This window comes from Theobroma cacao, chromosome 2 (assembly GCF_053813885.1).
Source record: "Theobroma cacao isolate CCN51 chromosome 2, ASM5381388v1, whole genome shotgun sequence".
Taxonomy (NCBI): domain Eukaryota; kingdom Viridiplantae; phylum Streptophyta; class Magnoliopsida; order Malvales; family Malvaceae; genus Theobroma; species Theobroma cacao.
This window is the reverse complement of record NC_142640.1, coordinates 34,328,248-34,351,075: the sequence shown is the minus strand read 5'-3', so window position 1 is coordinate 34,351,075 and position 22,828 is coordinate 34,328,248. Positions and strand designations below refer to the sequence as shown.

Genomic DNA, 22,828 nt, shown 5'->3' with positions numbered 1-22,828 from the left:
GAATGTAAGCTTAATAATAATATAAAAATATTTATGGTGGGTGAATTAAATTTTTTAAAAATTGCTTTTCTCAAATCCAGTTTTCAATGAAGGGAAGGTAAAAATAATTTTTACAAATTTGTTTTTTTATCAAAATGTATCAAAAATAATTTGAAGAGTACATTAAGAATAACTAAGTTAAAGAACAAATTTTCAAAACTCTTCAAAGAAAAGTAAAATGCACAAGTATAACTAGTAAAGAGTTAATTAAGGAATAAACAAGTTAAGAACAAATTATTATTCTTCAAAGTAAAGTAAAATGCACAAGTGTAAATTGATAACTCCATTACATAAAGTTATTTTGTCACATTTTTTCTATTAAAATGGTTAAGTTCTTAAGTTTTAGATGAAATTTAAATTGTTTTAGTTATTTTTCTTTAAGTTAATAAAAACATGTTGAGTCAATTTAATTTTAATTATTTTAGTTCAATTATATGTTAAATTGTTTAATTTTAAGCGCTACTGATTCAATTACTTATTTTGAAGGTCCATAAATGAAAAGGGCTTAAGTAGCAATGAATCGTGCAAGGTTAGCTAGGTGTAGATTTTTACTAAACATGTTGTGGTTTTTTTAGCGTAACTTGAGCTACAGATGTCTGATTGCTGTGATTTTTGACCAATGGAAAGCTACGTGAAAGGTCTACAACTTTTGTGTTTATAACTTTACCTAGTTCCAATCGAATCATGGCCAAAATCATGTAGGAAGTGACTAAACTACAATACAAACAACACAAAGGCTGGAAGGCGCATAGCACCAACACAACAACTTCAACATTGTGGCACCATGCACTTAGCACTACTGCGCTGCCTTTGTTCAACCAAGCAAAGCCATTAGACAACAAGCTCAACGTCGCAGCACCATGCTTTCAATGATGCCCTAGTCAGCGAACTCAGCACTAGATAGCGGCTTCGGTGCCACGGCACTAACATGTAACTTGGTTATTTTGCACCCTCCGATCTTTTAAATCAGAGGGCTACTTGGAGGGGCTTTAAAAGGGGCTTTTTGTGGTTGAAAGACTAGAAGTCAAAGTAGCTTTCAAGGGAAAGAAGAGCAACTTTCTACAAAAAAGAAAAAAGGGAGAAATCAAGGAAAATTAGGTTCCATCAACTACGGTAACTCATTTCTGTCACTAGTTTTCTCTTTCTCTCTCTACCTTTTATTGTAAAAATGATTTATTTTATGAGAATATTGAACTTGTTGCAAATATGATGAGCTAGGATTATGGTGAAACTCTTCATGTAGTTTGGATATTGTAACTCTCTTATACTTATTAGTAATGGGTATTGTATTGTTTACTTCAAATCTATACTTATTGTTTCTAATTGATTGATCTACAATTAGATTAAGTTGGTCTTTAAATGCAACTAGATAAAGGGAGTTTAGCATAGACTAAGGGTTTGAATAGTATGTGTTCATTTCATTTAGAGATTAGGTGATTTGATTAGTAGTTAGGATCGAAATATACCTAAATACCATGTGTAGCCAAATTTAGAGCATAAGTTTAGTGAACCTATCTTAATTAATTTACATAGATATATGGAGAATTAATTATGATAAGTATGTTTACAACATCTCGACCGAGACTTGTAGATAAATTTAGACTTTGGGCTAGCAGCCAACTTATTGATATTGCAGACACCCATTTCTACTGCATTATTTTGTTTTTCATATTCAACTAGGAAATTAAACTTAAAATGGGTTAAAACATAACAAAAACATGATTAAAGCAAAAGTAAAAGAAAACTCATTTTGAAAAAAATAATAAATAAATAAATAAATAAATAAATAAAAAGAAAAAATTTGTGAACTGCCATGTTGGCATGGTCGCCAAGGCAACTGCTGTGGTGGCCAGCCATGGATGGATTCCCATGACAGTCTACCTTCTCCTTCCCCAAGATTGAATTAATGCCTCTGTCTCTAAAAGCATGCCAATTTTGGCTAAGTTTTCTTCCTTTATTTACCCCACTTTTCCTCTTTCCTTGAAATTCTGAAAAGAAAAAAATCGATTTAAAAAAATCAAGGCTACCAAACCTAAAGACGTTGCCATTGGCAGGATGTAACCCCCCAAGACACTACCAATGGCAGCAATAGGGAGGAAAGATTTTGAAATCCTTCCCGTGTTTATAAAAGAAAGGGTCGGATTTTCAAAGAAACCTAAAGGGAATTCCCCTAAAAAAATCGACAAAAGCTAGCTTTCAAAAAAAATCTAAAAAACCCTAAAAGTCTTTACTAAAAACCTAAAGCCTTGTAAAAGAAAAGATACCCTAGCCTTTACCGACCGGTGAGATACCACAACCACCCAAAAATAAAAAAATACTAAAAATCAAAAAGAAAATGTGAGGCAGCATTTCACGAACTACGCTCATTCGCCTAAGTATACGATAGTCCATTCCGTAATTGAATGATGCTTCCACGCAAGTTAGCCAATACTCGGTTATATTTGATCCAACATTAATAATAACAACAAAGAGAATCCGCATGAAAATTAAAAGGCATACTGAATGCCATATATGCAACCATTGAGTCATAAAAAGGAAAAATATTTTATTAATATGAAATTAATTACAAAGGGACCAAGACATACCATTGTTAGGCCATAGGGCCAACCCTAGATGATTCGTTACAAATATACCTTTACTAGTGAAGAAGCCCAACAATTTGCCGACTGCTCACCTTTAATAAAGAGTTTATGAGATTTTACAAGTATTCTACTAATAGCCATTACAATGCTTAAAATGAAGACATTCTTTTCTTAAAGAGTTTTTTCCCTTAAAGACTTAACAAGTATTTTTGAAGGTGTCACCATAAGCCATTACATTGTTTGAAAGAGGGATATTTCTGTTATAGGTACAAAAGACTCAATCTCATAGACAACTTTACCCTATTATAGTCTGATACAAGGTTGGCTCATGACATCCTCCCCCACTCAATCTGTCGACGCCCTCATTGATTGATTGGCTTGAAACTCTTCAATCTTCTGTTAGAAGGCGCGGAGGTTGGCTTCCTTCTCCTAAGTGATCTCATTTGGACCCAAACCTTCCCATTTCACTAGGTACTCTTATGTCGATCATCGATTGATGGTCGTCATCCTCCCTACTAAAATCTCCTTCACTCGGCACTGTGATGGTGGCTTGGTGCTGATCGCGACTCTTATGGCTCGACTCCTACTTGCATCTGCTGGATCTGCATGGAACGACTTTAGATTGTTGACGTGAAACACGGGGTGTACCTTCATCCACTTGGGCGGATCAATCTTGTAAGATGTCCTCCCCACCTTGGTTACCACCGGTACAAGACCTTCATACTTTCGTACTAGTCTTCGATCTCTCTTCCTTAGGAATCGAAGTTGATCGGGTACCAACTTCACCAGCACCAAGTCTCCTACCTTAAAGTGTTACTCCCTTTGACCTCTATCTGCCCACCACTTCATTCTGTTGGAGGCTTTATCTAAATAAGCTCTGGCAATTTCAGTGTTTTGCCTTCACTCCTTAGCAAAGTTAAACGCTTGTGGACTCTTCCTGGTATACAATTCCACTGAGGTATGAGGAAGTTTAGGTTGTTGTCTAGTGATGATCTCGAAAGGGGTTTTCTTGGTGGTTAAGCTCTTCTATGAGTTGAAACATAGTTGAGCCACATCTAGTAGGTTGGGTCAATTCTTTTGGTTCGTCTGTATAAAGTGTCGTAGGTATTCTTTCAAAAATCCATTGAAGTGTTCTGTCTGACCATCTATTTGTTGATGATAACTGGAAGATATGTTAAGTTCTAACCTTAATAGCTTGAACAGCTCTTTTCAGAAAAAGTCGATAAACCTTGGATCTTTGTTGTTGATTATGCTTTTTAGAACACCCTAATATTTTACCACATTTTTAAAAACTATGCGAGCAGTTTCTTTTGTAGAGCCAAACTTTTATACTAGAATGAATGTCGTATACTTGGAAAATCGGTCCACCATTACCAAGATTGTTGTCATATCCCCCACCTTCGAAAGTCTTACAATAAAGTCTAAAGAAATACTTTCCTAGGGTTTAGTTCGCACAGGTAGAGGTTTGAGCATTCCTGTCAATCTTTGTCTGTCTATTTTGTCCTGCTAGCAAATGAGGCTTGTCTTCGTATAATCCATCACATCCTATCGCATATGAGGCTAATAGCAACCTTATTTCAGTAGTGCAACAGTCCGCTGCCAACTTGGATGTCTTGCCCGATGAGTGTCGTGACATTCCTACATTAATTTCTACTTAAGCTCTCTCGTTCTTGAAACAAATATGGGGGGTCCCTTCGTTAGTAGAAGTCTATTTTCCACCTAAAAGTATTTCGATTTCTACTTTCTACCAACTTCCTAAAGGCCATTGCTTAGGGGTCTCGATGTAAATTTTCCTTAATCAGACTACGGATATTTATGGTCACTCTGTTGGCTGTTATTGGTGTGATCACCCTTAGAGTTGAAAATTTGACCTTCCTACTGAGGGCGTTTGCTACACGGTTCGCTTTTCCAACTTTATGCTCGAAGAAAAAATCAAACTCGATTATGAACTCTTACCATCTCACTTGCTTAGTTATAAGTTTTGGCTGTGTGAAGAAGTGGCATACCACAGTATTGTCGATCTTAACCATGAATTGTGATCCTAGCAAGTAATGTCGCTAGGCCTGTAAACAATGAATCATTGCAAGTAGTTCTTTCTCCTGTGCCGTGTATCTCCTCTTTGCTTCATTCAACTTTTGACTTTTGAATGCAACTGGGTGTCTTTCTTGTAGCAACACTCTTCAAAGGTTAAAGTCTGATGCATTCGTCTATACCTCGCAAGGATTTCTAATATCGGGCAACGATAACATAGGATTCGTCATCATCGTGTCTTTCAAACTTTCGAAGGCTTCTTGGCACTGCGGCATTCAACTCCACCTCTATCCCCTTTTCAGCAATTCTGTCAGTGCTATTGTTGTTTTTGAATATCCCTCCACAAATCTTCGATAATAATTGGCTAGCCCTAAGAAAAAACAAAACTCAGTTGTGTTTTTAGGGGTGGCCCATTCTTTGATAGCCTTTACCTTCTGCATGTCCATTCGGATGTGCCCTTGTTCAATTATGTGGTCAAGAAACTAGATTCGAGTTTGCTCGAATATACATTTCCCCCTTTTTACATATAACTGGTGGTTGCGTAGCATTTGGAATACCTGTCGCAAGTGCCATTGATGCTACTTTAAGGTTGAATTGTACACTGCAATATCGTCTAAGTAGATTACCATGAACTTGTCCAGATCATCATGAAACACTTGGTTCATCAGTGTGCGAAAGGTAGTAGGAATATTGGTTAGTCCAAAATGCATAACGGGAAATTCGAATGAGCCATATCGTGTTACTCAGGTGGTTTTTTACTCATCTCCCTCGACCACTTTTACTTGATGGTAACCCAATTTCAAATCTATTTTGGAGAAGTACTTTGCACCACTTAGCTGATCAAAGAGATCCGCTATAAGAGGGATATGATATTTATTCTTAATTGTGACTTTATTCAAAGTTTGATAATGCACGTATAATTGTAAATTCCCGTCCTGCTTCTTTTGAAAAAGTATTGGGGCTCCAAAAAGTGCTTTTGATGGTCGGATGAATCTGGCTTGAATTAGCTCATTTAATTGTTTCCTTAGCTTCACTAACGTTAGGGAGCCATCTTGTATGGCCTTTTTGCAAGTGGCTTGACTCTTGGAAGTAATTCTATCTCATTATCGATAACTCGTTGAGGCGATAGGACCTTTGGTAGTTATTCTGTTATCATATTTTGAAATTCTTCCAAACCCAGTTTCACTTCTTCAAGTATTGGATTTCTATTATCTTCATCTTTGTAGATAGGCATAGCCACGTAGGAGGGCTCACCTTTCTTAATCCCTTTCTTAAACTGCATAGGTGATGTCATCTTCTTTCTACTCTTAGGTAGGATTGTAGTCAGTGCCACACATGGTTGTTCTCTAAAACAACATTAAGCAACTTGCAGTAGAGAAAGATATGGCTTGTGTTTTGGTCATAAAGTCCAAGCCTAAGACAAAATCAAAATCATTTATAGTAGCTACAGTCAAGTTTACCTTCCCTTCCCAAGAGCTAATCTTAATCTTTACGTCTTTAGTATTTCCCATTATAGCTGAAGTTGGTGAGTTAACTACTTTCATTTGTCCAAAATCCTTCTTAACTTTAAGATCGCACCTATTTGCCTCTCCTGGGGTGATGAAAGTGTCTAAGGCCCCCGTGTCGAGCATGGCTTTGGTACTTTTCTCATTCAACAACACCTCTACATACATTAGACCTCATTAGGGCTCCTTCTCCATCTTTTCTAGTTATGCTTACAACGCGTTGAGGAAACGAATAGAACCCATTCGTGCTGGCTTTTCCTCGGCTTCTTCAACTGTGGTGTGGGGTGGGTTGTCTTAACATTGGCAGTATATATCACACTGAGAGCTATCTATGAGGATAGTCAATTACTCGATGAGGTTCCTTGCATAGAAAACAAGATATCAGTTGGTCGTGGCTTAAAGTTTCAAGGCTTGTTTATTCTCGGTTAAGGTGAATCTCTAGTAGGTGGTCTCCTATAGCCTCTTTCAATTGGGGATTTGCTTACTCTCAGAAATTTTACCCCACTTTTTGAGCTAGCGCTATTGGTCCTAGATAGAGGGTCTTTTCTTTTGTTGGAGTTTTCACTATAATCAGTAAGGTGCTTAGCAGCAGCCATTGCCAAAGTCACATCTTGTACCCTCTATCACTATAACTCTGTCCTCACCCATGGTTTCAGACCCTTAAGAAAATGTTTATTTTTTAGTCATATCCATGATATTTAGCATTAAAGTAGAGAAGTTCCTCATGAACTCCCGCATTGATCCTATTTGTGACAACTCCCGTAACTTTCGTCGTGCCATATACTCAACATTCTCGGGGAAAAATTGATTCTTCAATTCCTACTTTAGGTTCGCCCAAGTGTTGATACAACACTCACCATCGATGAATTTGGAACCTTACCATAACTTTGCATCCTCAACAAGATACATTGAAGCCATCGCCACTTTGTCCTCCTCCGACTCCGTGCGTACAGCTCGAAAATATTGTTTCATATAAAAAATGAAGTTCTCCAACCCCTTAGCATCTTGAACTAGGGCCGTGCAAACGGGTAGTTCGGTTAATTCGGTTACTAGATATCTAGTAACCGAACTAACCAAACTCTTGTATAAAACTAATTGAAATCAAACCTAAGTAAATAACTAACCGAACTAACCAAAACTGAACTAACTTGGTTAGTGCGGTTTGGTTACCAAAAATCGAACTGAATAATTTTTTTTTCTAATTCATATTTGCCTTTTGAATTTTCAGGCCCATTTTGCAAAAGGAAGCAACTTTGACTTCCAAAAATACATAAAAAGAACATTGGAAAAGGATTTTGGAGTGGTTGTGGGAATAAGGTTGGTTTTTGATAAGAAATCTTGATGTTTCCCTCCATATTAAACTCAATAGAATAAAGTTAATAACAATATTTCACCATTACTCTTTCATGTTTTCAACCTCTGGATATGGATATTCTCAATTTTCTTCATATTCTTCAATGCACATATTCTAAATGCAAAATTTCTATGCTCTGCACTGACAAACATATCAATGCTAAATACCAAGAAAATAACATGCTAAGTTTCAAAAATGTCTAAACATCTAACTCAGGCATATAAAACCATAGATAAAAACAAGATGCCTAGAGAGCAACAATCACTGTCAGACACTAGATTTAGAAACATCACAATTCACAACTGGAACAAAACACCCATATATGACAAGCAAGTGCCAACATCGTATTAACTTCTAATACAGAAAAAACAAAATATCTATATATTAACTTCCAAGGAATAAAACACAAAAAGAAATGAAAAGGTAAGTATTCCTAGAAGCTATAGGAAATTGGATACAAAAATGAAAAGGTTCCTATGTTTCTTTTAGTTCTTCTGAAACTTTTCCACATACGCCTACAACAGAATAAGTAATGTAAAAGGGTCAGTAAACTATGCATAAAATGAAGTAGCCTGGATTAAATTAATAATAACATTCCAAAAAGAAATTGTCTATCAACTTCAACCATTGAGATGACACAAGACATTACTAACAAAAATATATATTAGCAAAAATAGATATTACTAACATTAGCACTAGCCACCAGAAGCACTCATTTCAGAAGTAAGAACCAATATATGCTCCAGCAGCACCCCCATCTTTTCTTCTAAATGTCACAAAAATTTTAAATAAATGAATGTCACAACCTTGTCCAATTAACAAAAGTATACGAAAAAAAGAAATCTAAGTGATAGAGCTGAAGTGATTAATTATTATTATCTAGAGTACGTACTAATTATTAATGCACTGTAATTTTTTTTAGTCTTCATAATCATTAATTGTATTTAAAAAGGAGTCTGCCAAAAGGAAAAATGAAAACTAAACAAATTATCATCAATAAAAACTAAACTTTTTCAAGAATAAGATAATATAAAATTGTTAATTTGATAAATATTTAAGAGTATATTTATCAAGTACTAAACAATAAACATTACTTGATTACCTTAAAGATTATCAAGTACATTGTCCACTGCAATCTTTGACAACTTTACAATACATAAACAAGAAAGTAAGAAATAAAGCAATTACATATTAACAATTGAAACAACAAAAATGAAATGATGATATAAATAAAATACTTACCTTCATCAACTTTCTCAAGCTCTACCAAATTATTCTCAGTGTCATGAAGATAATAAGAAGGTCCACGTAGCCAATCTTGAGCACAAATAAGGGCTTGCACCATCTTAGGCATTAAAGAACTTCTATATGCATCGAGCACACGACCATCGATACTAAAAGCTGATTCCGAAGCAACTGTGGATGGAGGAATCGTTAATACATCACAAGCTAGTAGGGCAAGAGTAGGATACCTATGACTATTGAGTTTCCACCAAATGAGAACATCAAAGTCATCATTATCGGTTGCATCAGGCTCATTTAAACTCAAATACTTCTCTAATTTCGATTTATCCTCTTCCCTACCAATTGCAATCTTATATCTCTTAAATTCATTCAGAAGAGCAACACTAGCACTGGAGTCAACATCATCATCAAATTCAAAAATTTGGCTCACTTGGGATTGGCTACTGTCACCAACTTTCTTAAGAGGAGGCTGTACATTTTTTTGATATTCAACAAGCAACTCTTCCATTGTTTTCTTCAAACTCACACAAATCGATGAATCCTGCTCATTCGAATACATTTTCCTTAAACAAAACTCCACAAATACAAGTTTCTTCCTCGGATCAAGAACAGAGGCAACATAAAGTAGCTGATTTATTTTTTCTATATTTCCCCAATACTGATCAAATTTCTCTTTCATTTTCTTTGCCATTGTTTTGCAACTCAACATCAGGATGCCTATGTCTATCTCTCAAAATGCAATAAATACCACAACTATCATCAAGAAAAGTATTAATAGTGGCATAAAAAGTACCTGAAACTTTTACTATGAGTGTGTAAAAATGTTTCAAGAAAACATTCAACCTCCTAACATTTTCCCAACCCTTATGTTCAGGTATCCCATCTCCCATCGACAAATCAGTTCTATACTGAGAATCAGCTTCCTCAAATAAATTAAAGGCTTCTCCAAACTTTTGAGCTGTTTCTAACATAAAGTAAGTGGAGTTCCATCGAGTACTAACATCCAAACACAACAAATTTTTTGATTGAATATTTGCAGACTCAACACATTCTTTGAACTTTGCTAACCTAGCAGGTGATTGTCTCACATATCTAACTGCCCCTCTAATACAAGCAATTGAATCATTTATTTCCTTCAATCCATCAATGACAATGAGATTAATGATATGTGTAATGCATCTCATATGTAGAAATTTGCTTTCTAAAAAGCTATTTCCTGCTAAGTTCAATTTTTTTTTCAAATATGCTATTGCAACATCATTGAAACTAGCATTATCAACAGTAATAGTGAAAACCTTACTAATCCCCCAATCACACAAACATTTATCAATCATTTTCCCAATGGCCTCACCTTTGTGACTATAAATGGGACAAAAGTTTAAAATTCTTTTGTGTAATTTCCAATCATTGTCTCTAAAGTGAGTCGTAAGACACATATAGTTCTCTCTTTGAATTGATGTCCATGTGTCTGTGGTCAGAGAAATCTTAAAAGAAGATGTTCTCAATATATACTTGAAATTGTTCTTTCCATCAACAAAAAGGTTAAAGCAATCTCTAGCAACAGTCCATCGTGATGGGACAATAAATCTAGGACATGAAGTTGCCACAAATTCCTTAAATCCTTCATCTTCTACAAATCTGAAAGGTAACTCATCTCTGATGATCATCTTAGCTAGAGACTTTCTAATGGCTTCTTGACTAAATTTCCAAGTTCCTATAAACCCATCCCCCTATTGAAAAGCTAACTCAATTTGAGTAGAATCATTAGCAGAACTAGGAAACTTTTTGCAAGAATTCATGTGATTCTTTAATGAAGTTGTGCCATTATATTTAGTATTAGCAGAAAGTACCCTATCATAATAATTACATCTAGCTTTTTGTTCACCTTGATCATTGACGAATCTGGTGAAGTGTTTCCAAACTTCAGCCTCGGTGGAAGTGCTTTCCGTTTCTTAGAATTGACAGCATCATTATCATTAGTGGAGATTATAGTTTGCTGTGTAGTTGGTGTTGGTGACGATGACAGCATGCCAATAGGAGTAGGTTGCGTAGCAACATCACTAGGAGTAGGTGTTGGAGCTGGATTATCGCTTTCACTTGCCATTAAAATCTTCAACCTGTCACTCAAAAAGAATTAATTAATTAGGAAATTTGTCATGATAATTAATTAGCAAGTTTGTATATATATAGAGCTTATTAGAGATGGTGATCATCTTGTTCTTGGAAGTGCTGATTATGAAATTCCAACAAGCTAGTATATTAAAGGTTCAATTCAAAGCAATACATCCAGCACCTATGGTGGCAACTAAACTGATCCTTTTGTCATGTCTTACTGTATTACCATTAAAATATGAAGCAATCGTGTATATAAAAAGAAGCAAGCTGCATACATCGGTACTGAAGTGCAGAACAAGGAACAAGCTTTAAAATCATTATATTAATATGTACGATTGTAAAAAATCATTATATTAATACATTTTAATGATAATAATAATTTTTTAAAAATCAGTCTAGCATTAAAACATTAACAATAGCAAAAAGAAAAGATGTAAAAAATAACGATAATAACAATTTTTTTCTAAAAAGAGTGATGTTAGGTTAAACAACTTAAGCACAAATTTAACATGCTTCAACATTGTTCAACCAAGCTTTTGTTGTAAGTTCCATTAATTCAAAGGGTTCTTGTGAGACCTTGACCTTTGTAGACTCGTAAAGGAAAGTATAAGTGATATCCCTGATCAAGGGTAATTTCGTCATTTCCTTACCAAACCCATAAAAGTAAGATTTTAAACAATATTATGGCCTAAGTAGGCCTAAGGCATAAATGAATGATGAAAATATGGGTAAAATGACAAGGAAACAAAAATTTTGATGATTTTCATAATAAGGGCAAAATGGTCATTTTTCATCTCGGGTCAAAATTTTTAAGTTTTCATGAACCCGAACATTTCTAGACCATTATGGACCTTGTCCCAATGTCAAAAGAGCAAAAAGATTGCATAAAAGATTAGAGGAGAATAAGTTAATTTATGGAGGGGCATTTTGGTAATTTAATTGGAGTGGATAAGCTTGGGCTATAAATATCTCTTTCTTCCAACAGCTTCTTGAATTTCTAGCAGCTTTTTCTTCTTCTCCTCTTCCCATCTCACGTTGCTTTCATCCACCATGGAAGCTTGATATGGAGCTTGCATAATTTTCTCTCTCTAGCTTTAGTTTTCATACCTTTGAGCCTTTTTGACTAGAACCCTTGTATTCTTTCACTTTCTCACTTTAAAACTCTTGAAGAAAATCCTACTTCCATACTTTCTCTCACTAGCTAAGTGTTTAGAGAGAGAAAGAGAAAGAAAGCCCTATAATAAGCTTGGGAATTATTGGAAAAAATTTTAAAGTTACAAAGCTATCAAGGTGAGTAGTAAATTAGAATTGAGTTTTAAGAGTTGATAATGTTTAGTGATTGATTTGTGAGTTTATTGTTGAGATTGTGTATTGACTCTAATGTGATTAGGTAGTGAACATAGATAGCCATTTAAAATGGTAATTGAAAGCTAGTTAAGAGATAGCTTTTAGGGTTTATAGTATGTGAATTAACATAATGGTGATGTTAATGTGATGGTAGGTTTCAAGGAAGCCCCATCATCCCATTTGGACAATTAGGGGAATTAGAGTCAGCGAAAGGCTCAACAATATACCGGTGAGTGGACTTGCATTCAAACTTATTTTAGGGAATGTGAATGATTTTATCCAACTTGTCTTTGAAAATGTATCTTGGGAACAAGCCTTTGGTGAAGTGATTTTATATTGTGAAAATGTGCTATACAACATTTTATGTGTTATCACAATATGATAATATGCATGATGATGGTAGGTTTCAAGGAAGCCCCATCATCCCATTTGGACAATTAGGGGAATTAGAGTCAGCGAAAGGCTCAACAATATACCGGTGAGTGGACTTGCATTCAAACTTATTTTAGGGAATGTGAATGATTTTATCCAACTTGTCTTTGAAAATGTATCTTGGGAACAAGCCTTTGGTGAAGTGATTTTATATTGTGAAAATGTGCTATACAACATTTTATGTGTTATCACAATATGATAATATGCATGATATGCATTGGGTGCTTCTTTGTATGTTGATGTGGACTTGACTATGTGCGAGTAGGAGTGCACATAAGCTGTTGTTGACCCGGCTATGTGCGAGTGGGAATGCACATAAGCCGTTGTTGACCCGACTATGTGCGAGTGGGAATACACATAAGCCGCTGCTGACCTAGCTATGTGCGAGTGGGAGTGCGCATAAGCTGTTGCATATGAGATGATGATAATGGGAAGGTGTACATGATGATTGATATATATATATATATATGGTATATGGTTGTAATGCAAAAATGTGAACATTTGATTTGTTGAAATTTGGGAGTTTGCATGTGTTACATGTTGCTGTTTTTATTTAGTAAGATGGCTTTGTTTTAAGGGAAAAGGAAACCTTTTTCTTGATGTTCTGATTCTCGCTGCAGCAAGAAACTCTCAGGTTTTGAAGGGGTTGGCTGGCCAGAAATTCGATGCAGCGAAAATCGATTCTCATTGCAGCGAGAAAGGTACTGTAGCTTCTTGTTGCAATGAGAAACTTTCTGTTTTATGACCAAAATCTCGCTGCAATGAAAAACTTTCTGTTTTTCACCTCATTTTGATCAATTGTTACCCTATTTTCCACTTCTTTGCTACCATATTTGAGCATGGATTTCCAACATTAAGGAATAAATAAATTAAGCTTAATATGAGGAGGTTTGGTGAGAAACCCTCGGTTAGTTGATAATTGAAATCAAGTGTCGCTGTAACAAAAATTCATTCTAGCTGCAGCAAGGACCCGTCGTTTATTTGACCTGATTCGCATGAATGCTATTCAAGTTTTCACTCTTCAAATCCTTTGTTGAATATAGACCCTTTCATAAAGTTATTTACTCATGTGGGGTTTACATGAAGGGTTTTAATAAGAACAAGAAACAAATTGCATTGTTTTGAAAAAGAATGCATCATGATTTTGTTAAACATTCCTTATGGTATGCTTGTTCCCTTTCTTGTTCACTCACTGGTTTATACTCACCGTTTTCAACTTCATGTTTTCAGATCACGAGGTAGCCGGTAACTAGGACAAGGTGCCCTCGTAAACTTGTATCCATCTTTTGGCAGGTGTCTCGGCATTCAGTAGCAGTACATTCGTCCGAGCCCCTCTGCTGAAAATTGAGTCTTCTTTTTGAGATGTATAGATAAACTTGATGTAAATTATTAAGATACATATTGTAGGTAATGTACACTTGTTTAGTATGCCAGGATGAAGTGGCAATGTTTAATATTACTTTGATCCTAAGTTAAGAAATGTGACTTAGTAGTTTATGATGGAATGATGAACATGTCAGATTAATAGGCTTGCTTGGGCTTAGTGGACTACATCCATTGGGCCCATGCACCGGTCATGGCCTGAAATTTGGGTCGTGACAGTTCTAAGCTTGATGCATCTGTTATTGCTTTAATAAATTAAGAGTCTAGAAAGAGAAATTTTTTGTTATGTAAAACTGAACATCAAGCAACAGACAAAATGAAACAAGAGGGGGTTCTTCTATTTAGTCCAAGCCATGTTTCGGTAGATAAAGAAATTCCCTATAAAGAAAACACGCTTGCCTGTTAAGAGAGGTAGAGATGTTGGCAATTCTTGTAAGTAGCTTGTTCAAACTATGGTCCCCAGTTATTAAAAACCAAATTAAACTATCATCAAGAAATATGAAAACGAAGAAATAAAAAAAGAACTCAAAAAATGAGCTAAATTGGCAACAATGTAAACAAACTTGAAGCAACAAAAACTCTCATTTCGTTCCTCGACAACTACAAACAATTAATGCCAGCCATCTCACACTTGAAACACAAGGATACATAAATAATCACAAGATACATAAACAAACTTTATTGATGGTGGCAGCAGAATAAAGAAAACTTACCAATCCCTTGATGAGGGAAGGGCAATCGGCAGCAATAAGAAACCAAACCAAAAATCAGTCAACTAGAGACAAACTTGGACTTGCTCAAGATGAAGCCAGAAACCAGAAACCAGAAAGGGCAATCAGCAGAAACCAGATCGGGCGAGAGTGAAGATTGGACGCTTGTAGATGGTAGCCGATAAAAACCCAAAAAGGTGAGAGACGAGAGTGCAGAGTGGAGAACTAGAGATGGGAGATTAGGAGTCACGGGAGACAGGAACAGGATGACAAAAATTAGAAAGAGGAAGTGGGGATTTAGGTTTAGGAATTTTTTAGATAAAATTATAAAAATGCCCTTCGATTAATTCGGTTAGTTTGGTTAGACATTTTACTAACCAAAATCGAACCGAAGTCATTACACTAACCGAATTACTCGAAAAACTGAATCAAAAACAGCGAACTCATTTCGGTTCAATTTGGTTATTCGATTTGGGTCCAATTTGCTCACCCCTATCTAGGACCCCTTTATATTGCTTGGGTTTTTACACTTTGGCCCTTTTCCCTCGATCTCCTAGACTCCTACTAGCATTACTTGCAGTAATAACCAAAAGATTTACTTGAGTTTTCAGTTCTCCAATCTCACCTTGGAGAGTGCTCAATGCATCCCTAATTTTATCACTCAAGGTATTAATTATCTCAGACAGTTCTCACTAGATTGTCTCAATTTCATCTATTCATTTAAGCGGAACCATATGAGTTTTTACTAAGACCACCGCGACCTCTAACTCATCAATCCTCTGATTGTCCTTTAGTGCACTCCGTGTGGTCACCATTTTTACACTCTAGATCAGCACGTCTCGCCCGTGCTCTGATACCAACTGTCACGAACTACACTCTTTCGCATAAATATGCGATAGTCTATGCGATACTTTAGTGGAAGCTTCCACGTAAGTCAGCTAATACTCGGTTATATCTGATCCAACATTAATAATAACAACAAATCAGATTAAGAGAATCCGCATGAAAATCAAAAGGCATACCGAATGCCATATATGAACATTAAGTCATAAAAAGGAAAAATGTTTTATTAATATGAAATTAATTATAAAGGGACCAAGACACGCCATCGTAGGGCCATAGGGGCAACCCTAGATGATTCGCTGCAAACATACCTTTACTAGTGAGGCAGCCCAACAATCTGCTAATTGTTCACCCCCTATAAAGAGTTTACAAGATTTTACAAGTATTCTACCAGTAGCCATTTCAATGCTTGAAATGAGGACATTTCTTTCCTAAAAGGTCATTCCCCTTATGTGAAACCCAGTACCCTCGTATTGTGAACCTCGACTTTCGTTGACACGTAACTAGAAGTAGACGCGATAATATAGACCAGAGGTAATTTTGTCATTTTTCATGGTGAGCTCCTAGAAGTAGCTTTCTAATGTTATTAAGGTCTAGGTAGGCCTAAGGAATAGATGAATGATGGTAAAATGAATGAAGAAGATAGAAATACTGATAATTTTCATAGTAGGGGCAAAATGGTCATTTTGCATATCGAGTTTAAATTTTTACGTTTCATGAACCCGAGTATTTTTAAACTATCATGGACTTTGTCTCAGTGTCAAAAGAGTAAAAAGATTGCACAAAGGATAAGAGGAAGATAAAGTCATCTTGTTGAGGGTATTTTGGTAAATTGCACGAAACTTGGATAAACTTAAGCATAAATATCTCATTCCTCTAGCAGCTTCCTCATTTTTCTAGCATCTTTTTCTTCTTCTTCCTCCCATCTCATGTTTCTTTCATCCTCCATGAAAGCTTCTCTCAAAGCTTCTATCACTCTCTCAAACTAACCTTAAGTTTCATGCTTTTGCCCACTCCTTCATAGGGTCTTTCATGCTCTTCCACTTTTACAACTTAACAGCCTTCAAAAGTCTTTTTTTAGTACATTCACTCACTAGCTGGACGTGTAGAGAGAGAGAGAAAGATTGATTTCCCTTATTAGCTTGAAGAATTTTGAATGAGAATTCAACTATAAAGACCATCAATGTGAGTATGAGTTAGGGTTAATCTCTTTAGTTGTTGATAATTTCTAGTAATTAGATTTGTGAGTGTTTTATTGTTGAGGTTGTTTATTCAATTTTAGTGTGACTAGAGTAGTGCAAATAATAGCCATTTAATAGTAGTTGGAAGCTAGTTAGGGATGACTAGTAGAACTTGATTTAGGAAATAGCTTTTGGAATGGTATTAATGCCAAGTTGGTTTGATGGCGATGTTGTTGTGTGTGATAGGTTATAATGAAACCCCGCACCTCCATTCGGAGCATTAGTTGAAGATAGAGCCCACTAAAACATCAACAAAGACTGGTGAGTGAACTTGCATTAAAATGTTTTGGGGTAAATGTGTAAATGTTTGAGTGAATTACTTGAAAGGTTTTAATTGTCTTTTTATTTAAAATGTATACGGGAACAAGTTTTTAATGAAACATTTTGCATTGTGAAATGTGACTGTGATGAGTCCACATACTCCTTTATTTTGTTGGTATACATATATATGTGTGTGCTTTGATAGATAGATAATATCGTGTAATAAATATGACTGTGCGTGTGTGGTGTGGGGGAGCACATGCCGGTAATGATGTGGGCGGGAGTGTGTGTGATGATATTGAAATGTGCGAGTAGGGAGTGCACATGATGGTGATATTGAAATGTGTGAGTAGGGAGTGCACATGATGATGATATTACCTTGTGCGTGTAGGGAGTGCACATGAGCTGAGTGTGGCGGGATGGTATGCATGATGATGTATGTATATATATATATATATATATATATATATATATGTTATTGAAAGTTTATGAAACTAATGGTGATTGTGTTGTATGTTGGCATTGTTAATTACTCCAAAATTTCTTTCCATTTCAACAAGAAAATGACTTTTGATATAACAAGATCCCTTTTAACTAAATTACACTATTTCTCGCTGTAGCGAGAAACTCTCGGGTTGGGAGAGGGGTTACACTGGCCGATTCTCACTGCAGCGAGAAACTCTCGGGTGGTTCCCATCTTCTAGTGCAGTACTTTCACTTCGACAAAGATTTTGACCACATTTCGATTAGAATTGGGCAAAGTAGTAAACATAAAAGTTGTAGCCCAGCCTCTTAGCTTTCTAATAATTTAAAAATCATGTCAATTGGAATTCTGTAGTGGAAGTTATTCTTAAAAAATCAAAGTATATGCAAACTAAGACTACCTCTTCGCTGTAGCGAGAAAAACTTTTGTTTGCTTGTCTTGCTTGGTCATTGCTAAAACTTTCATTCTATTTAACTGCATGGTTTATCATGGATTTTGTAACATTAAGGGATTAAGCATTCAAAGTTTGGAATGAGGGGTTTTAACCAAAACTTAGACTAAATTGCATGGCTTTATCGTAAGTGCATCATGTTTTCTAAAACATTCCTTATCGTTGCTTGTTCCTTTCTTATGTTCACTCACTGAGTTTATACTCATTCTTTTAAATTGCATGTTTTCAGATCCGTAGATAGTTGGGACCGAGACTAAGCCGTCCACTTGCATTCATTTTTGGTAGGTATCATGGCATTTGATAGCCGTACCCTCACCAAAGTCACTCCCCTGGTCGTAAGAAGTCTTTTATATGAGTATATGTACATTAAATGTAAATTGCTAGGAATCACTTTCCAACGATGCATGTATAGTTTGGAATAATGGTGCCATTATAAGATGGCTATGAATAACCTTATTTTGAGATCATACAAATATAAATTTTTGGTATCTATGCTGTATTACGAAAATACGTCTAGTTGAAAATTACAAATGGTGGTTTAGTAATGGTGATAAAAAATTGATGGGATAGTGAATGGGATTACGTAAAGAGGCTTACTTGGGCTTAGTGGGCTACGTCCACTAGGCCCCTGCACCGGTCATGGCCCAAAATTTGGGTCGTGACACCTTAAAACCTTAACAAGTATTTGAAGGTGTCACCACAAGCCGTTACTTTGTTTGAAAGAGGGACATTTCCTTTATAGGTACAAAAGACTCAATCTCATAGACAACTCTACCGTATTATAATTTGTACAAGGTTGGCTCATGACACAGCACTTGGGGGGGGGGGGGAAGTGGGTTTTGAAGCTTTTGGGGAAATCATTTTCGAAAGAGAAGCACCATTACGTTTTGGGAAGGAATGAAAAAAAGATTTTTATTAGGTAGGAAAAGCATTGGCGAAGGTAAATGACGGTGAAAGAAAGGGGAGAGTGAACGGTGGTGAGAAAGTGAAGAAAAAGGTTGTGGTTTTTTGCTTGAGAGAAGGGAGAGGGTGCCGCTGGGTAGAGAGAGAAAAATAGGAGACTAAAATGAAGGGAGGAGGTGACAAGAGGAGTTTTTATGCCTAAAAGGGAGAGGTAAAACGACGTTGGTTTGGAGGTTTAGTAGAGGAGAGGCAAAACGACGTAGTTTTGGGAGGAAGACTGCATAAGCGAGCCGTGCTAGACCCAGTGGGTGCTATTGGGTTCATTGGACTTTGGGCTTTAACAGTCCAAACTTGGTATGGACTTTTTTTGACTTGGTTATTTGGTTTATTTCATTGGGTTGACTTATATTGTTATTTATATTTGTTGGGCTGTTTAAGTTGTTAGCTTAATTTTAATTAGGCTTTATTATTTAAAAGGTTTTTTTTAGGTTTATTTGAAGTTAGTGGTTAAAATAATATTAGAAATAATAAGGATGATGATAGTAATTGAGAGCATATGTGTATGTGTGTGTGTGTGTGTATGTGTAAACACAAAACTATAGGTAAAAAAATAATTGATAAATACTCAACTAAAATAAATAAATAAATAAAATGTCCAGTAAACAATTTTATAGACTTAGATAGATATATATATATATATATATATATATATATATATATATGTAAAACAATGAGTAAATGTTAGTAGTAAAAATAATATATGTAGATTTAGGTAGGTAAAAATAAATAAATAATAATAATAAAAGCAATGATAATAAATAGAATAATGCACATATGGGAAGTAAATAATATCCATAATTATTTAAGACATAGGTAATATTAATGGTTAGGAAAGTAGAATATTTTATGTAAAGAAAATATATATAACATTAATAGTGAGGATAATCTTATTACTTAGATGGAACCGATGATGAAATATTCGTTTGGAGTGTGAGAAGTTGCAATCCTGGATGAGTTTTTCTGCATTGGCGATTTCGATTAGGACCTCACCGGTATGATGGGATGGTTTTAATGCTGAGTCCTGATATTTACGATCCTAAGTAAATGAAAAATGTATTAACTTAATTACTAATCAAACAAAATATAAAAACCAAAAAAATAATGAAATAATGATAATAATAATAAATGCAAGAGAACAATGGCATATATATATTTAAAATTTCAAAAAATATATAGTATCATGAAGATTAAGGATACTCATGATAATAAATAAATAAATAATGATAACAAACATTTTTAAAGATGGTAAGATTATAATAATAATGAATATAGAGAATAATCCATAGTGGACATAAGGGTCTGTTGCACGTTGCGCATCATTATTGCATTATTAAATGTCATGGAATGTAGACATATCGTGTGCATGATTCAAAGCCTCGATGTTGGGACTTTTTGAGGGAGCTTGCGAAGACGAGTTCCTTCAGAAAATTCCCTAGATGAAAGGATACTTTCGAGTCCCACTAGTGAGATGAGAGGGGTTGGAGAACGTCTTTAATAGGCTTTCGCTCGTATTAGGGTTTGCATTTACAAAAAAATTTATTTTTACCTGCAAACGACTATCCTGATGATGGGATTTACTTGTTAAACTTACGAAGGCGAGTTTTTCGAGTATTTCCCTAGATGAGAGAATACTCTTAGATTCCACTAGTATAATGGGCGGATTCGAGAAATACCCTTGATAAATGGTTTTCGTTTAGCGTTATCCAGATTTTATGCCTTGCATTTCATAATTACATCATGTATATGTCACAATAGTAAAATTGAATAAAATGTTTTAGTTTGCTAATAAAATAAAGAATAAAGTAAATAAACAATAATTAGGGAAACACAAGAATAAAATCAGTGGTTTATGACAACATACGATTAAATGGTACTGTTTGTTGAATGGGCGTCACGTGGGTACTAATCTTTCCCTGTGCATAACTGTGCTCCTGACCCAACTCTAAAAATATGTAGACCAGTTTGTTGTTCTTTAGATGGACCTAAAATCAATTTAGGACTCTGTCGAATAGAATAAATTTAATAGGTGACCAATCACACCTAGATAAAAAAGATTGGTGGTGACTCCCAAACTCCCTAATTTTTCCACGTTTAGCGGTTGGGTTCCCAGACTTGCATGTTACAACAGATATAAACATAAAGAAGAACATTAAATTTAAATGAAAGGTAGAGTAATTCCACAATCGTAGCCCTTCTTTCAATGACCTTCTAGTAATTTTTAGCATTAACTCCCTGGTTTAGCTTTATTACTTAAATTCATTTTTAATTAATTTTCAAATTTAATTTACTTGAATAAGATTAGGGTGCCCAATCTTAGTACTTAGCAAGAATTTAGACACAATTTCCTATGGATATGATACTTTTCTTACTATTATATTATTTGTGCGATAAGTACGCTTGCGTTTGTGTAAAAACAACAACAAATTTTTGGCGTTATTGTTAGAAAGTTGTTTTTCTATTCTTTTGCTAATATTAATACCAAGCAAACTAGTCTTAATTCAAGCTTTGTTTTTTTTTTTATTTTCAAGTACTTCTTGGCCAGTGTATGAGAAGAATAAGGAGCTTGAAAATTGCCTTTTGTGACCCATAAATTGAGAAAACCTTTCAAAGATTACTTAGACAAAATTCTCAAGACTCCAATCAATCGGAAGCAATGGCTGAGAATCAAAGTGAGCCGCAAATTCAAAGACATGTAGTAGATAACCAAACATTAAGGAATTATGCTGTTTCATTAGTCTAAGGACTTCATTCAAGCATTCAGAGGTCGGTAATTTAAAGCCAACAATTTTAAGATTAAGCTAGCTATCATTTAAATGATCTAAATATCCGTTTAATTCGAAGGACTCCCAAATGATGATCCGAACGTTCACATTTCTAACTTTTTGGAGATTTGTGATACCTTCAAGCATAATGGGGTCATTGATGATGCAATTCGATTGAGGCTTTTGCCTTTCTCACTATGGGATAACGTCAAAGTCTAGTTGAATTCTTTTTCCATAGGGTCATCACAACATGAGATGATCTTATGCAAAAGTTCTTAGCTAAATTCTTCCCTCCAACAAAGATGAAAAAGATGAGGAATAATATTACATCTTTCACACAATTTAACTCTAAATTTTTGTACGAAGCTTGGGAGAGGTACAAGGACTTGCTTCAGAGATACCCATATCATGGTTTATCGAAGTGGTTGCAAGTGCAAACATTTTGTAATGGGTTGTTGAACCCCATTCAAGCTATTATTGATGCCATAGATGGTGGTGTTGTGATGGCAAAATCTATGGATGACGCCTATGACTTTTTGGAAGAAATGGTGTTTAACAATTATTAGTGGCACTCTGACAAGTCATTACTTAGAAAGGCGAATGGAGTTTTTCAATTGGATGCAATTAATGCGTTAACTGCTTAGGCAGTTGCCTTTACCAAGACATTTGAAACTACCGATGTTCACTCTATTCAAAGTCTTTTTTGTCATATGTGATTATTATGGAGATGGACATTCAACGAAGCATTGTACTATGAGTACGAAGTTAATCCAATTTATGAGAAATTGACAACAAGATAACCCATATTCTAAAACTTACAATCTTGGGTGGAGGAATCACTTAAATTTTTCTTAGGGTGGCAATCAATGATCCTCATTTGTTCCAAAACAAATCTTTCTTTTGGGTTTTCAACCTCAAGTGAGACCTCTTGTGCAAGAGAAGAAATCTTCCATGGAGGAGTTGTTCATGCAATACATAGCTAAAATTGATGCTCTCATCCATAGTCATTTAGCTTCAATAAAAAATTTGTAAACTCAAGTTGGTCAATTAGCTAGTTCAATCAATGTTAGGCTTTAAAGG

At 35.2% G+C, this 22,828-nt stretch overlaps 1 protein-coding gene and 1 non-coding gene across 2 annotated transcripts; both read right to left on the bottom strand.

Moving 5' to 3' along the window:
* Nucleotides 1-8,206: 8,206 nt before the first annotated feature.
* LOC148764191 (zinc finger BED domain-containing protein RICESLEEPER 2-like) lies at nt 8,207-10,192 on the bottom strand. The gene is made up of 3 exons (XM_088803555.1): nt 9,550-10,192; nt 8,754-9,485; nt 8,207-8,277 (listed from the first exon to the last, which is right to left on the bottom strand). The coding sequence occupies exons 1-3, from the start codon at nt 10,190-10,192 to the stop codon at nt 8,207-8,209; spliced, it is 1,446 nt and encodes a 481-aa protein (XP_088659681.1).
* Nucleotides 10,193-22,056: 11,864 nt separating this feature from the next.
* On the bottom strand, nt 22,057-22,163 carry LOC148764190 (small nucleolar RNA R71). The gene has a single exon (XR_016024923.1). It is a non-coding gene; the product is annotated as a small nucleolar RNA R71 (small nucleolar RNA).
* Between the last annotated feature and the right edge of the window lie 665 nt (nt 22,164-22,828).

What these genes read in the sequence shown, in the direction of transcription:
- LOC148764191 (XM_088803555.1), bottom strand. Translation starts at nt 10,192, where the DNA reads ATGTGTCTTACGACTCACTTTAGAGACAATGATTGGAAATTACACAAA. An exon ending in ACTCATAGTAAAAGTTTCAG is followed by an intron (nt 9,486 to 9,549) that starts GTACTTTTTATG and finishes TTGCATTTTGAG; the next exon opens with AGATAGACATAGGCATCCTG. An exon ending in GCTTGAGAAAGTTGATGAAG is followed by an intron (nt 8,278 to 8,753) that starts GTAAGTATTTTA and finishes TGTGACATTTAG; the next exon opens with AAGAAAAGATGGGGGTGCTG.